Consider the following 12,733-nt stretch of genomic DNA (forward strand, 5'->3'; position numbering starts at 1 on the left):
GACCGAACTGCTTCCCCAGGCCTTTTTCTGGCAAACTCACCATCCACACGGTGCTCATCCCCACTCACCTCCTCCCGGCCTCTCTGACCCCCTGGCATGCCCTTCCAGCTGCTTTCTCCCGGTCTGGGCTGCATGACTTCTTTCTGACAGCTCCAGCAGCCCCAGCGGCTCTTGCCTTCATGGTCGCTCCTACATTCCTTCTCGGCAGAGCAGCCATTAAATAATGTCATTTTTCCTGCTGAAAACCCCCAATGGTTTTTTTCTCCCACTTGGAATAGAATCCAAGCCCCTTACCTTGGCTTCCGTGCTTGGTGGAATCCAGCCCACCTGCCTGCCTTGCGGGCTCTGACCTGGTGCTAGTGGCCTACATGGGGCCTCTTCCTGCCCAGGAGCTGTGGCCTCCCCCTGCCCCGGGTTCTCCCCTGCGGCCTTGGCAGGATGGCTCCTCCTTACCGTACAGCTCCCAGCCCGATGCCATCTTCTCAGAAAGAGCTGGCCATCCTCTCTCTAGGCTTGGCATGTCTTGATACTTGCTATGGGTTTTTCTCCTTCATTTACTAGTCTGAGAGTAAGGACTTTGTGCTGTGTCACATACCCCTGTTGTTTCTAGAAAGCACAGAGGCTCTGAAGAAATGCTGAATGAATGAATGGAATGAATGGGTGGGTGCGCCCGTAGTTGGGGGTGAGGCGCAGGGTCTTGCCTGAGCTCTTGTCGGGAAAAGCTGCCCAAGCAGAGCATCCTGCGGATGTCCTCCCAGCCTTTCTGTAGCCACCTGTCACGTCGTCCACAAGGCTGGCCGTCCTGGGGCCCGCAGGACCCGGAGGGACAGTCCGCCCTCCCCCCAGCCGCCTGCCGCCTGCTTCACGTCCACCCTTGCATTGCAGAGCACCCCCGGGGGTGAACGCAAGACCTAGGCCGCGCTCCGCTGCCCCTTCTGACGGCAGCAAGAAAAGCAGCACCAGCCTGGCCTCCACCCTGGGGCTGAAAAAGCTCTTCCAGGCCCTCGGCCACGGTGCCAGGCCCAAGCTGGGCAAGGCCCGCAGCCACAGTGTGGAGCAGCTGCAGCCCCCCGCGCTGGGCCCGGCGTCCCACACCAGCACTCCCAGAGTGAAGAAAGCCCCGTCGTTACAGTCCCTGCATCTGGTGAGTCTGAAGGGCCCAGCCAAGGGCTGAGTGGCACCAGTGCCACTGGAATGGAAGGTGACATGATGGGAAGGGCTGAGGATGCCCCCCGAAGACCCCGGGTGGAGAAACGGAAGCTACTGGCCTCCGCACACTTGATCCACGAGACCCGGCTCCCCGCCGGGGTAGGCAGCACCCCATGGTTCTGTTCTTCCACGAAGCTACCCCAGATGGGTTCATCCTAAGCTTCTCTTCCTCCCTTTGTCTCTCCCTCAACTCTGACACCTCTGCCAAGTCCTAGAGTCTACTGCCTGATCATTCTGGAACCTTCTTCATGACCACAGTGACTCTGTTAGTCTGCCCAGCTCACTTCACACCCAGACTAGCACGAGAGCCTCCGGACTGGCATCCCTGTGGTGTCTTTCTCCACCTGGTTTCCACAGTGATCCTTCTGATACGCAGATCTGGTTATCTACCCTCTTGCCGAACATCCACCATTGGCCCCTTATCACCCACAGGGTAAAGTTCAGATCACCTGACATGGCCAGAGGGCTTCTGTGATCTGCCTTCATCTCTCCTCACTCTCCTTCTAATGCCCTCTCTGTTATCCTTGACCTTGCTGTTCTGTCATTAGGCCACACACTGTCTGACTTTGAACCTTCACCTGAAATGTTTCTCGCACCTTCTCTCCCTGCTAATGTCTGTTCATCTGGCAACTTTTCAGAAATTGCCTCCTCCATGAAGCCGCTTCCAATCCTTTCTTGGGCTGAGCTGGGCGGGGGGTGTGGGTGGGGGGCTCTGCTCTATGTTCCCATCCTATCCTGTGCTTCCCTCTTTCAGGGAACTTGCCATGTAGTATTTTAATGGATTTTTGTCTGCCTCCCCTCACTGGAGTGTGAATTCTTTGAGGAAACACCCCTTGATCTTTATATTCCCGATACAGGTTCCCCTCGTGTCCAAAATTAGAGAGTTCCTACGAAAACGTCCATAAGCCAAAATGGTATAAATTGAAGATGCAGTCACCGTTAATTAATATGGAAAAATTTTTGAACACTCTCAGACCCCCAAAATAACCTCTCTCTGGCTTTTCTGAAACCCCAGGACACCTCTGGCTAGCGGATGCCCACATAAACCAAGCTGGAGCCCAGACACTCATGGATGCAGTGGTGTGGCGGCTTGATATGAAAACGCTGACAATTGCTGTATCTTCTTATTGGATTGTCACCTTAATGATTATATAGTGTCCTTTGTCTCTTGTTCGGTCTTTGTTTTAAAGTATATTTTGTCCAATATAAGTATGGCTACCCCGGCTTTCTTTTCATATCTTTTTACATGACAAGTGTTTCTCCATCCCCTCGCTTTCAACCTGCATGTGTCCTTAGGTCTGAAATGAATCTCTTGTAGGCAGTGGGTCTTGCTTTTTTCTCCATCCCACCAGCTTGTGTCTTTTGATTGGAGCATTTAGTCCATTTATAGTCAAAGTAATTATTGATACACATGTACTTATTGCCATCGTGTTACTTGTTTTATGGTTGTTTTTGTAATTCTTTTCTGTTCCTTTCCTCTCTTGCTCTTTTCTCTCACAGTTCATTGTCTTTCTTTAGTGATATACTTGGATTCCTTTCTCTTTGTTTTTTTGCGTATCTATGACTGGCTCTTGATTTGTGGTTAGTGTTGGGTTTATAAATTACATCTTCTGCATATAACAGTCTACATTAAGTTGATGGTCACTTCAGTTCAAACCCATTCTTTACTTCTCTCCTCCTGACTCCACATTGTAAGTATATGGTGTCCTACTTTACATTTTTTTTTTTTTTTTTTTTTTTACTTTGTGAATCTTTTGACTCATTTTTATAGATGTACTTGACTTTACTGCCTTTGGGCTTCCTAATTTTCTTACTCATACTTATGGTCTTTCCTTTCCATTCAAAAAGTTCCCTTCAATATTTCTTGTATGGCTGGCTTAGTGGTCATGAATTCCTTTAGCTTTTGGCTCAGAAGCTCTTTATCTCTCCTATTCTGAATGACAGCCTCGCTGGATAGAGTACTCTTGGCTGCAGGTTTTCTTCCTTTGGATGTATCATGCCTCTCCCTTCTGGCCTATAAAGTTTTTGCTGAAAAATCAGCTGATGGCCTTATGGGGTTTCCCTTGTATGTAACTGTTCTCTTTGCTGCTTTTAAAATTCTCTTTGTCACTAGTTTTTACCTTTTTAGTTACTATATATCTTAGTGTGGACTTCCTTGGGTTGATTTTGTTCAGGGCTCATTATGCCTCCTGGCTCTGGATCTCTGTTTCCTTCCCCAGATTCAGTAAGTTTTCTGCCCCCCTTTTCTCTCTCTTTTCCTTCTGGGATCCCTATAACAAGAATGTTTTTATGCTTGATGATGTCACTGAGTTCCCTAAGTCATTTTCATTTCTTCTTATTATTTTTCTTTCTGCTTTGCAGCTTGATTGCTGTCCAATACTCTATCTCTAGGTCACTGATCCATTTTTCTGCTTCCTCTAGTCTCCTAGTTATTCCATCTAGTATATTATTTTTCATTTTAGTTTTTGAGTTCTTTATCTCTGATTAGTTCTTTTTCATGCTTTCGTAAGTGTCTCACTGAGGCCCTCCACTCTTTTCTCAAGTCCAGTGAATATCTTTATGACCATTATTTATATTATTATTATTATTATTATTATTACAGAGAGGGAGAGAAAGGGGGCAGGAGGGACAGAGGGAGAGGGAGAGGGAGAGAGAGAATCCAAAGTAGGCTCCATGCCCAAAGTGGAGCCTGACATGGGGCTTGATTTCACAACCTGGAGATCATGACCTGAGCTGAAATCAAGAGTCTGATGCTTAACCAACTGATCCACCCAGGTGCCCCTGACCATTACTTTAAATTCTCTGTCAGGCATATTGCTTATCCCTGTTTCATTTAGCTCTCTTGCTCTGATTTTGTCCTGTTCTTTCATTTGGGACATATTCCTCTGTCTTCTCATTTTGTCTAACTCTGTGTCTGTTTCTATGTGTTAGGGAAATCAGCTATGTCTCCTCTTGAAAATAGTGGCCTTATGAGCAAGAGCTCCTGTCATGCCCTGCAGGGCAGTGTGCTCTGTTCATCAGAACCTGGTGCTTGAGTGGTGTCCCCTATGTGTGTTGTATGTGCTTTGCTGTTGTGCCTTCAGTCTAGTCATCTGCAGTGGCTCTCTTTGCCTTTTACGGGCAATGTTTGGTCCCTGTGGTGTTAATGGGCCACTGTTGGGCTGGCTTAGACTTGACTCAGAACAGGAGTTTGCCAGAGATGCAGTAGTATTGAACTACAGGATGTTTTCTCTATGTTGCTCCCCAAGAAGTTTTTGTTGGTAGGCAGGGCCTGCAGTCAGACTGGATGTCTGCCCCCAGCCCCCTGCTGGGGCCACAGTCTCAGACCCATGTTTATGGTCATCATCCCCTCTCTTCAGGGCAGGAATCACTGTTGGGGCTTCTTTGTGCACTCAGGCTTGTGGCACCACTTCGAATGGGCTCTGGCCAAGGGCATATTGGAGGGGCCACATGCACAAGAGAATGAGGGTATGGGCCATGCTGTTAGCAAGTTAGGTGGAATAAGTGTTGGTGCTGTGCTTGTTTCCCTAGCTATCCATGTGTCTAGGCTGAGGGGCAGGGGAGGGAAATGGTGCCTACCAGCTCTTTTATTCCTAGAAAAGTCTCACAAAGATCCCTGCCCTTCCAGCACAGGCTCTATTAGTAAAGAAATCTCCTTCCCATATATCCCAGTTGTTTTTCATACTGCTGCTTCTCTCTGCTGTATCTCCGTGGGGCCCTTTGTTGTGCTATCTCTTTAAGTGCAGGGATTCAGTTTCCTATCATCTTGCCAGGTCTCCGAGAGCCAAGGCCACTGATTTTTAAAGTTCTGGTGTTAAGCCCCATTGATTTTAAGAACTCCTGAAATGAAGCCTCTCTGGTTTTCTTTGTCTTTTTTTAAAATTTCTTTTCTTTTCTTTTTTTGTTTAAAAGACTTTATTTATTTATTTGTCAGATAGAGAGAGAGTGAGAGAGCACACAAAGCAAGGGGACTGGCAGGCAGAGGGAGAAGCAGACTCCCAGCCAAGCCGGGAGCCTGATGCGGGACTGGATCCCAGGACCCTGGGATTATAACCTGAGCCAAAGGCAGAGGCTTAAGTGACTGAGCCGCCCAGGTGTCCCAGGCCTCTCTGGTTTTCAAAGCCAAGTGTTATGAGGGTTCATCTTCCATGTCAGGTTGCTCATGCCTGGTATGCCTGGCGCGAGGGTTTGGTCCTCTCCTCTCTCTGCACCCAGTGTCTCTCCCTCCCTCCGATGGTCCGTCAGGTCCAGTTAGCTCCCAGTCTCTTCCCCTCCTACCCTCTTCAATGTGGACTCTTCTCTACGTTCAGGTTCAGAGAGTCTGTTCTGCCAGTCTTTGGGTTGTTTTATGGGTTACTTACACTGATATGCATGTTATTTCATTGTATCCATGGGACGAGGTGAGCTTAGGATTGTTGTACTCAGCCATCTTTCCTGGAAATCCTCAGATAAAAAATTTTTAATGTAAACAATCATAAAAGCGATACTAAAGAATCACAAAGTGTTAATATTTTAACTCTAAAGCCATGTTTATTATTCTTCAATTAATATGCTTTCACTCTTATTTCTTAATGAGAAAATTAGATTTTCTTTATAAATGAAATTATTAGTATCCTAGCACTAAGTTTTTTGGCCAAAAAAAAATTGAACCTTCAGATCACCTGTATAGACCCATCTACTTGAGTAAATTATGGTGATTCCAGACGGGCACTTTGAAGTAGTGACAACAGCTTGTATCCCCACTTTCATAAAAACCCTCGACTGAGTTCACGGTTGGGGTCAGGTCTCTGCCAACCCCTGGCCCCGTGGCTTTTCTTACCTGCAATATTGGATTCTTACCACCAGGTGTCGCCATCCCACCAACACCGGAAAGCTGCCTCCTTTCAGAACCTCCATTCTCTGCTGAGTGGCAAGGGAGACCGGTCCAGCCTCTACGTGGTAGGGGAGCCAGGGGACTACAGTGCAGCTGGCCGGTAAGAGTGGGCAAGTGGCATGGGGGGTAAATCCAGAGCGTGGTCAGTAGAGGGGTAAGCTTAACTCGGTCCTTCATCAGGTGCCATGGGAGTCTTGGAGCCCACACCTCAGAGCCTTGCCCTGTGCACCTGAGCTCTGAAAAGGTGTGGAGTTGGTGGAATGGGGGGAGTTGGAAGGTTTGATTCCTCCATCCCTCTGCTGTCTGATGACATGCTAAAATTAGAATGTTCAGAGAGCTTCCTGAGCCCAGCTGAAGATCTGATTAGAGATCCAGAGAGAGGGTCCCCAAAGAGGCACCTGACTTGTGTCCCTGTCTAGAGGACTCCCACCCCCCTGACAGGACCCTCTGGGGTAGCTGCTCTTCCCTGCGGCTCCATGGCAGCACCTCAAGTGGCCCGTTCCCTCCTGGAAGTGTTCTATAACATTATAGCTTTTCTTAGATTCTCAGAGAGGTCTGTGCACCCACAAAGATCTAAAATTGTGTGGAGGGGGTGGGAAGGGGGGAAGTAGGAGGCCTGTGGTTCAGAGCGGGCTTTGCAGAGCCTCAGAGAGAAGAGGTGTCTGTCATCTTTAAGGTGGGGAGTGATTGGGCCCCAGGGCCCAGCCCTCTCTGCGCTCACTGTGCGCTCACTGTGTCTCTCTGGTCCCCTGACAGAGCAGCCAAGGCCTCACCCCGGCGTGCCCTCAGTGTGGAGGACGTGAGCACCCCCAGCCAGGCGCGCACGGTGGGCCGTGTGGTGGAGGTGTTCCCAGATGGCACAACCCAGCTGCAGCTACAACGCTCCCCAGAGGGCTCTTTTGGCTTCTGCGTGGCCTCCGGGGATGGGCGCCGGGACACAGGTATGGCCCCTCCCCTCCTCTGGGCTCCATATCCCTGGGGCCTTAGCAAACCACTTTTGGCTGTGGGCATTTCCAGAATGTGGCTGAGACGTGGAGCTCCAGACTCAGACAGCCTCATAGCCAAAGAGCTGGAATTCTCCCTTCAGGGGCTCTTCGGGAAGAGTCAGGTGCAGGGCTGCTGGGGTGGGTAGGGAGGGTGAGGCGGACTCCACTGCCCTTGTGCTGTCCGCTGACATCCTGAAACCGGAACCTTGAAGGCGTTTTGCTGGAGCGCCCAAGGGAGACGGTGCTTGCTGGGTCTCGGGAGCCCTTTGATGTGGCTGATGTGTGTAATGGCTCCCTTCCTCCTGCGGCTGTGTTGGGGCATGTGGAGCGCGCCCGCCTGGCTGGGCGTCTGAGCCCCTCCCGCAGCCCTGGCCCCAGAAGGCGACGTTCTCAGGGATCCTGCCCTGGCCGCGCTCTACTGAGTGACCGCCTCGGTCAAAGTCGTGTCACCTGGAAAAAAAAAAATCTGCCTCTGCTGCCAGGTTTACCAGACGCAGCGAGCTCTTACCTCTGTTCCATCCTTCATTGTTTCAACACGTTTGCACTGAGCTCCAGCCAGGTGTTCTAGATACAGGGTAGGGCAGGAACGGAACAGAAAAAGACCCCGTCCTCAGGAGCCCACGTTCCAGGGAGGGAGGCAGCTGTACCTACAAAAAAGTATACACGTCTATATATTCTCCAAATGAGGTGCCAGGTAGCAGAGAGTTTGAAGACTCAAATCCAGGCAAAGCCGGGTAAGGGCTGGAGTGTGGGAGGATGGGAGTGCGGGTGGGGCAGCCTGTCCCAGCGGAGGATGCTGGAGCAGGTTGTGTGCGGAGGAAGAGCCGTCCGGCCGAGGCTGGAGGGATCTGCACAGAGCAGCAAAGCAGCAAGGGGGAGAGAGGCTGAGCCCGGGAGGGCGTTGGCTCCCTCCCTCCCCACACCTCCCCCCCCCCCCCCCCCCCCCCCCCCCCCCCCCCCCCCCCCCCCCCCCGCACTGAGCTGGAAGGCTGCGGGACTTGGAGCCCCACCATCCTGCTCTGATTTGCGCTTGGAACCGTGTCGCTGCCTGGCGGCCGGACCTCAAACAGACGCTAGCGAGCCAAAGGTGGACCAGAGAGACCCTTTGTAAAGATACTTTGGTGGAAAGACTTGACAGTGGTGGCTGGGGCTGGGGAGGCGGTGGGGATGTGGGAAGGGCTAGACTTGAAGGCGGTGTGACTCAGTTTGCTGATGGATCTTACCTGAGCATGAGAGGAAGAGGATGAGCTACCCCCACGCTGGACCTCAGCGCGTTTACGGTGTCTGTCCTCACAGGCAGATGGCGTTTGTGAAGCTGGGCTGGTCTTCCCAAAGCGCTAGCAGGTTGTTAGCCACTCCACCTCCCCTTTCCTCAGGTGAGGGGCGGCAGGCCTTCCAGAGGGGCAGAGAGGTAGGTGACGTGGCACGGTTTGTACTCCAGAACCTCTGCTCTGCTATGTGGCCCCAGCAGGTTACTTACCCTCTTTGAGCCTCAGTTCTCCCGTCTCTAAGCTGAAGATATGCTCAGACCTGCCTGGAAGAGTCAGGAGCTTCCCGTGAGGTCCATGGGACAGTGCCTGGCACTTTTCATCCCTTCCCTCTTCACAAAGGGCATTTGTATTTGGGGAGCAGAACTCTGCCAGGGACTTCCATGATCTGCCCCGTGTCTCCGTGTGAGGTCACACACACCCAGGCAGTATGCTCCGCCCTTCAGCCTCCCCCGGAGTCCTGCTGGGCCACGTTGCAGACGGTCATGGAGTTGATGTGTGCTGGGCAGGGGTCTCTAGTGACCAGGGCTCCTTGGGCTCTGCCTTGGCCCACCCCCAGGGCACCCCTCACCTGGGTTGGTACGAGCTCTTCCCTGTCCTCCCAGGGGGTGCCCTGCTCCTGCTGCTGCTGTTGGCCATTGGACACCTCACAGAGACCCCCAGGCACGCGGGACGCGACTGGTGCTGGTGCCTGCGGGCCACAGACTGTCCTCTGACTGCCAGGGGTCGCTTCTGCTGCGCCTCAGGGGGGCCGTGAGCTGGGGCCGGTCCGCATTCCTCGCCAAAACATCCAGGTGCTGGGGTGAACTTGCTGGCTGTCCCACCGGAGAGCACATGAGAACAGCAGGCTTGGCCTCCCACTTCTGAGTGCCACAGAGAGATCAGACGTGCCTAACAGAGGCCCTTTCCAGCAAACAATAAATACATATGACAGCCATCTCTCCGTCCTATTTTTGTCATGACGTTCTGTGGTGAAGCCTACCCCAGAGTCTCCCCAGAATGAGTGGCACGACATCAGAGTCTGGTCCAGCCCTGGCTATGTGCTTTTGGGGTTTCTCATGGCTCCCCACATGCACCTCCTGCTTACAGCGGCTGTTTCTAGGCCCCCCTCTCCCCTCCTTACCTGCCTTCTCTCCCTGCCACCAGCGTGCAGACGGGACGGGTAAGCGGTTAGAGCCCCCGGACGGAAGGGGTCAGAGAGAGGCCAGGGATTGAGAGAAAGGCCTTGAGCCCCTGAGATGGTCGGCGTCCCTCATCAGGAGGGAGGCAGCCTGGAGGCCAAGGCTCGGCTTGGCTGAGAAGCCCCCGCGCTGAGAGAGAGTTCCACAAGTCAGACCCGGGCCGGGCTGCTTTGGCTGCTTTGGCTGGCCTCCAGCAACTGACCTTCAGGTGCCTTGAGGGAGAGTTCAGTGCTTCCAGACCCCCTTTCAGAGGGTGGCTCTGCAAGGCTTGCTGGAAGCTGGGCCGAACAAAGCTCGTGTGGGGCCGGTGGCGGGGGTGGGGGGGAGTAGAGGCAGGACATCCCACTATGGTTCAAGTGTGTTAAATGCCCTCAGGCCGGAGACCGAGCTACCAGAGGAGAGGCCCCTGCAGGCCCTTTCTAAGGAAGTGGATTCTAGGACGCAGAAGTAGAGTGGAGTGTGCGGCCTGGGCTGGGGAGCTGTGAGGTCGTCTCAGGCAGCGCTGAGTGATGCCCCTGAACTCCGCACGGCCCGGCCTTGTGCTCTCAGATCACCCGTGTTCGCTCAGTGTGTGAGGGTGTGGGCTGGTGCCCAGCTCTCCCCGTAAGACTCTTCACTCCCTTAACTGAAGGGGAGTCTGGAAGGTTTTCAGAGGAAGTCGAGGTGAGAGGGGTCCCTCAGCAGGACTGGCTTGCACTGTGCACCCAGGAGAGTCCCAGGGAGCTCAGGCTCGCCAGCCTCAAGGCCCCACAGAGCCTGCTCCTCTGATGTGGGCTCCCCGAGTCAGACGCAGGGAAAGGGGAAGAAGTGGGCTCTGCCTAGACTCACTCTGCACCCAAGAGACCTGGGCACCGTCACACAGGCCAGGCAGGGCCTTCCTAGGGGCAGTGTGGGGGACAAGATGTGTGTGAATAAGGGACAAATGAGCCAGCATGTTTTTTTTAAATAGGGGGTGGAATTTCTATGTTTCCTGGGCTTTTGCCCAGATGCTTCCAAATCCCAGAGAGGAATCACTCTGAGGAAAACTGAGGCCAAGGCTGGTCCTAACAGGAATATGAAGCAAACCAGGTTTGGGGTTGACCTCAGCCATGTTCCTTACTCCAGTGATACCTTCCCATGGCCCCATCTACCGGAAAGCAGCAACTGGATGGTGTTTGGTGAACCCCAACCAGTGGCGGGCGTGAAGTTGGGCTTTTTCTTAACTTTTAAACATCAGTTTCCTTCCTAGTCTACAATCAAAGCTCACCTCAGGAAAATGTAAGATGACCTCATTCACACTGGGGTATACACAAATAATAACAGCTTAAAGCATTATTTGCTGAAAGTGTTCTTTCATTAAAGCCTTATTTGTGCAGCTTTTTAAAAGAGAAAAATGAAATGTTACCCTCAGGTATCATTTCACACTGTATCTATGTAGAAAGCCAGTTGTGGTTGTGAGGTAGACTAATGGGGGTGTGTACGTGTGTGTGTGCACGCGTGCGTGCGCGTGTGCACTCATGGAGCAGTACGCTGTATGAGCACCTGCACCCCGCCCCCCAACCCCCCGCCTGGGACAGCGCCCACCTGGTCAGGGTCCCACAGAGCTGCCTCTTTGGATTTCATGTGCTCAGTTGTTCTGTTTTCCTTTGCAGGGTTCTACGTGCAGGAGATGGCTGATGCGAGCATGGCCAAGCTGTACTCGGGGCTGCTGGGGGTAGGGGATGAGATCCTCGAGGTGAATGGGAGCAAGGTTGCAGGGCTGGGCTTGGCTCACGTTAAGGAGCTCCTGGCCCACGCAGAGAGCTTGTCAGTCCGTGTGCTGAGGCAGAGACCTTTCCCTCGGTGACCCAGGGCTGCTCTTGCCCTCACTGTCGCCCCCTCGGCTGCCCTGACCTGCCCCGGGAAGGATGGCTGGAAATGCACTGCATGAAACTGCTTCGTGGACAGGAAAACAGGTCACGGTGGCGTGCAGCCCCTTGGCTGTGGTGGGGCTGCTGGGATTGAGCACCTTCGGGGGAGGGCGGGATGGTGTGTTCTGTTTAAGGATGTTAATTGATGCTGAACTGGGGACAGAAAACATGGCTCTCCTTCCATGCCGGGAGTGGCGTCAGTGTCCTTCTGTACCTTTGTTGGCAGGAGGAGGAAAGAGATTCAGGGGTACTTGGGTGAGCCCCCAATTGTCTCCGCACTCCCAAGTCTCATCCCACTCCCGAGCAGGGGCTCTCCCAGCCTCCACACTGCAGAACCAAAGAGAGTGCTTGGCCCTATTGGCCGTGAAACTGCCTTTAAAGTCTCAAGTTCTCCATGTCCCATTTGACACTTTGCTCTTTTTCCAGAAACGGGTGAAGTGTCCTTATGTAACAGCCTTACAGCCATTGGCCATATATTCCAAACCCAAAATTGGAACATGTGGTCTGGCATGAGAGCTTATCTGGTAGCCAGAATATTAAGAATCTCTGGGAAATTTTTGTGATATATAAAGTTAAGGGGGAAAAAATGAGACCAAGGTCAGGGAAGGGCAGCTGTGGCCAGTAGGTCTGGCCAGCCGCTCCCCACAGCCTCTGCCTCTGCCCAGGGCGGGCGCTGGCGAGCAGGGCCTGCCTGCCTTCTCTGGTGGAGTGTGGACTCCAGCTGCAGCTGGTGCCAGGGTGTCTCCAGCCACATGCTCTCTGCCCAGATTCCCTGGTGGCCTCTGTGGGTGGGCCGGCAGGGAGTGCAAGGACAATGTACCGGCAGGGGGATGGGCTCTCCACCTGGGTGCTTCCCAGCTCTCAGCCCAAAGGGTTGGGACTCTCTGGGAGTAGATGGCTGTGTGTCAGTCTTAAATTATTAAAAAGCAAAGCTGAAGCTTCTCTTGCTCTGAGTCTCTAAATTCTGGGCTGGATGCTCACTTGGCCTTGAATGGCCTAGAGTAGGGGTCTGGGGTGGGGGAAGAGGGAGGGAGGACACGGGCACAGCAGTGAGCTCTGTTGGGCCTGCCAGAGGGGAAGGCCGGCGTTGTCCCCTGGGGTTGGGGTGACAGCCGAGGTAGATGCAGAAGCTTCCAGAGACAGTCCTTCTGCTGGGAGAGGAGCCTTGGGCAAGGTACATTTCTGAGAAGACGAAATGGAGCTAGGGGCTTTGGGTAGGTGATACTGGGGGGTGAGGGGGGGGCAGGGATTGCAGAGGGCAGCTTCAGGGCTGTTGGTAAAACACACAGCCTTTGCTAAAATGAGTGTCATAGCAGCTCTCAGTGGG

At 53.0% G+C, this 12,733-nt stretch overlaps 1 protein-coding gene across 1 annotated transcript in view; it reads left to right on the forward strand.

Moving 5' to 3' along the window:
* LOC111150854 (KIAA1614 ortholog) overlaps positions 1 to 11,342 on the forward strand; it is a 35,442-nt gene extending 24,100 nt beyond the window's left edge. Inside the window, exons 7-10 of the mRNA XM_022508491.1 lie at positions 886 to 1,144; positions 6,055 to 6,182; positions 6,839 to 7,023; positions 11,149 to 11,342. Coding sequence (XP_022364199.1) covers positions 886 to 1,144; positions 6,055 to 6,182; positions 6,839 to 7,023; positions 11,149 to 11,342 — 766 coding nt within the window. The remainder of the gene's footprint in view (positions 1 to 885; positions 1,145 to 6,054; positions 6,183 to 6,838; positions 7,024 to 11,148) is intronic.
* The last annotated feature ends 1,391 nt before the right edge of the window (positions 11,343 to 12,733 follow it).

The sequence above is a fragment of the Enhydra lutris genome, unplaced genomic scaffold (genome assembly GCF_002288905.1).
Source record: "Enhydra lutris kenyoni isolate GAN:26980312 unplaced genomic scaffold, ASM228890v2 scaffoldscaffold24, whole genome shotgun sequence".
NCBI classification, from domain to species: Eukaryota; Metazoa; Chordata; class Mammalia; order Carnivora; family Mustelidae; genus Enhydra; species Enhydra lutris.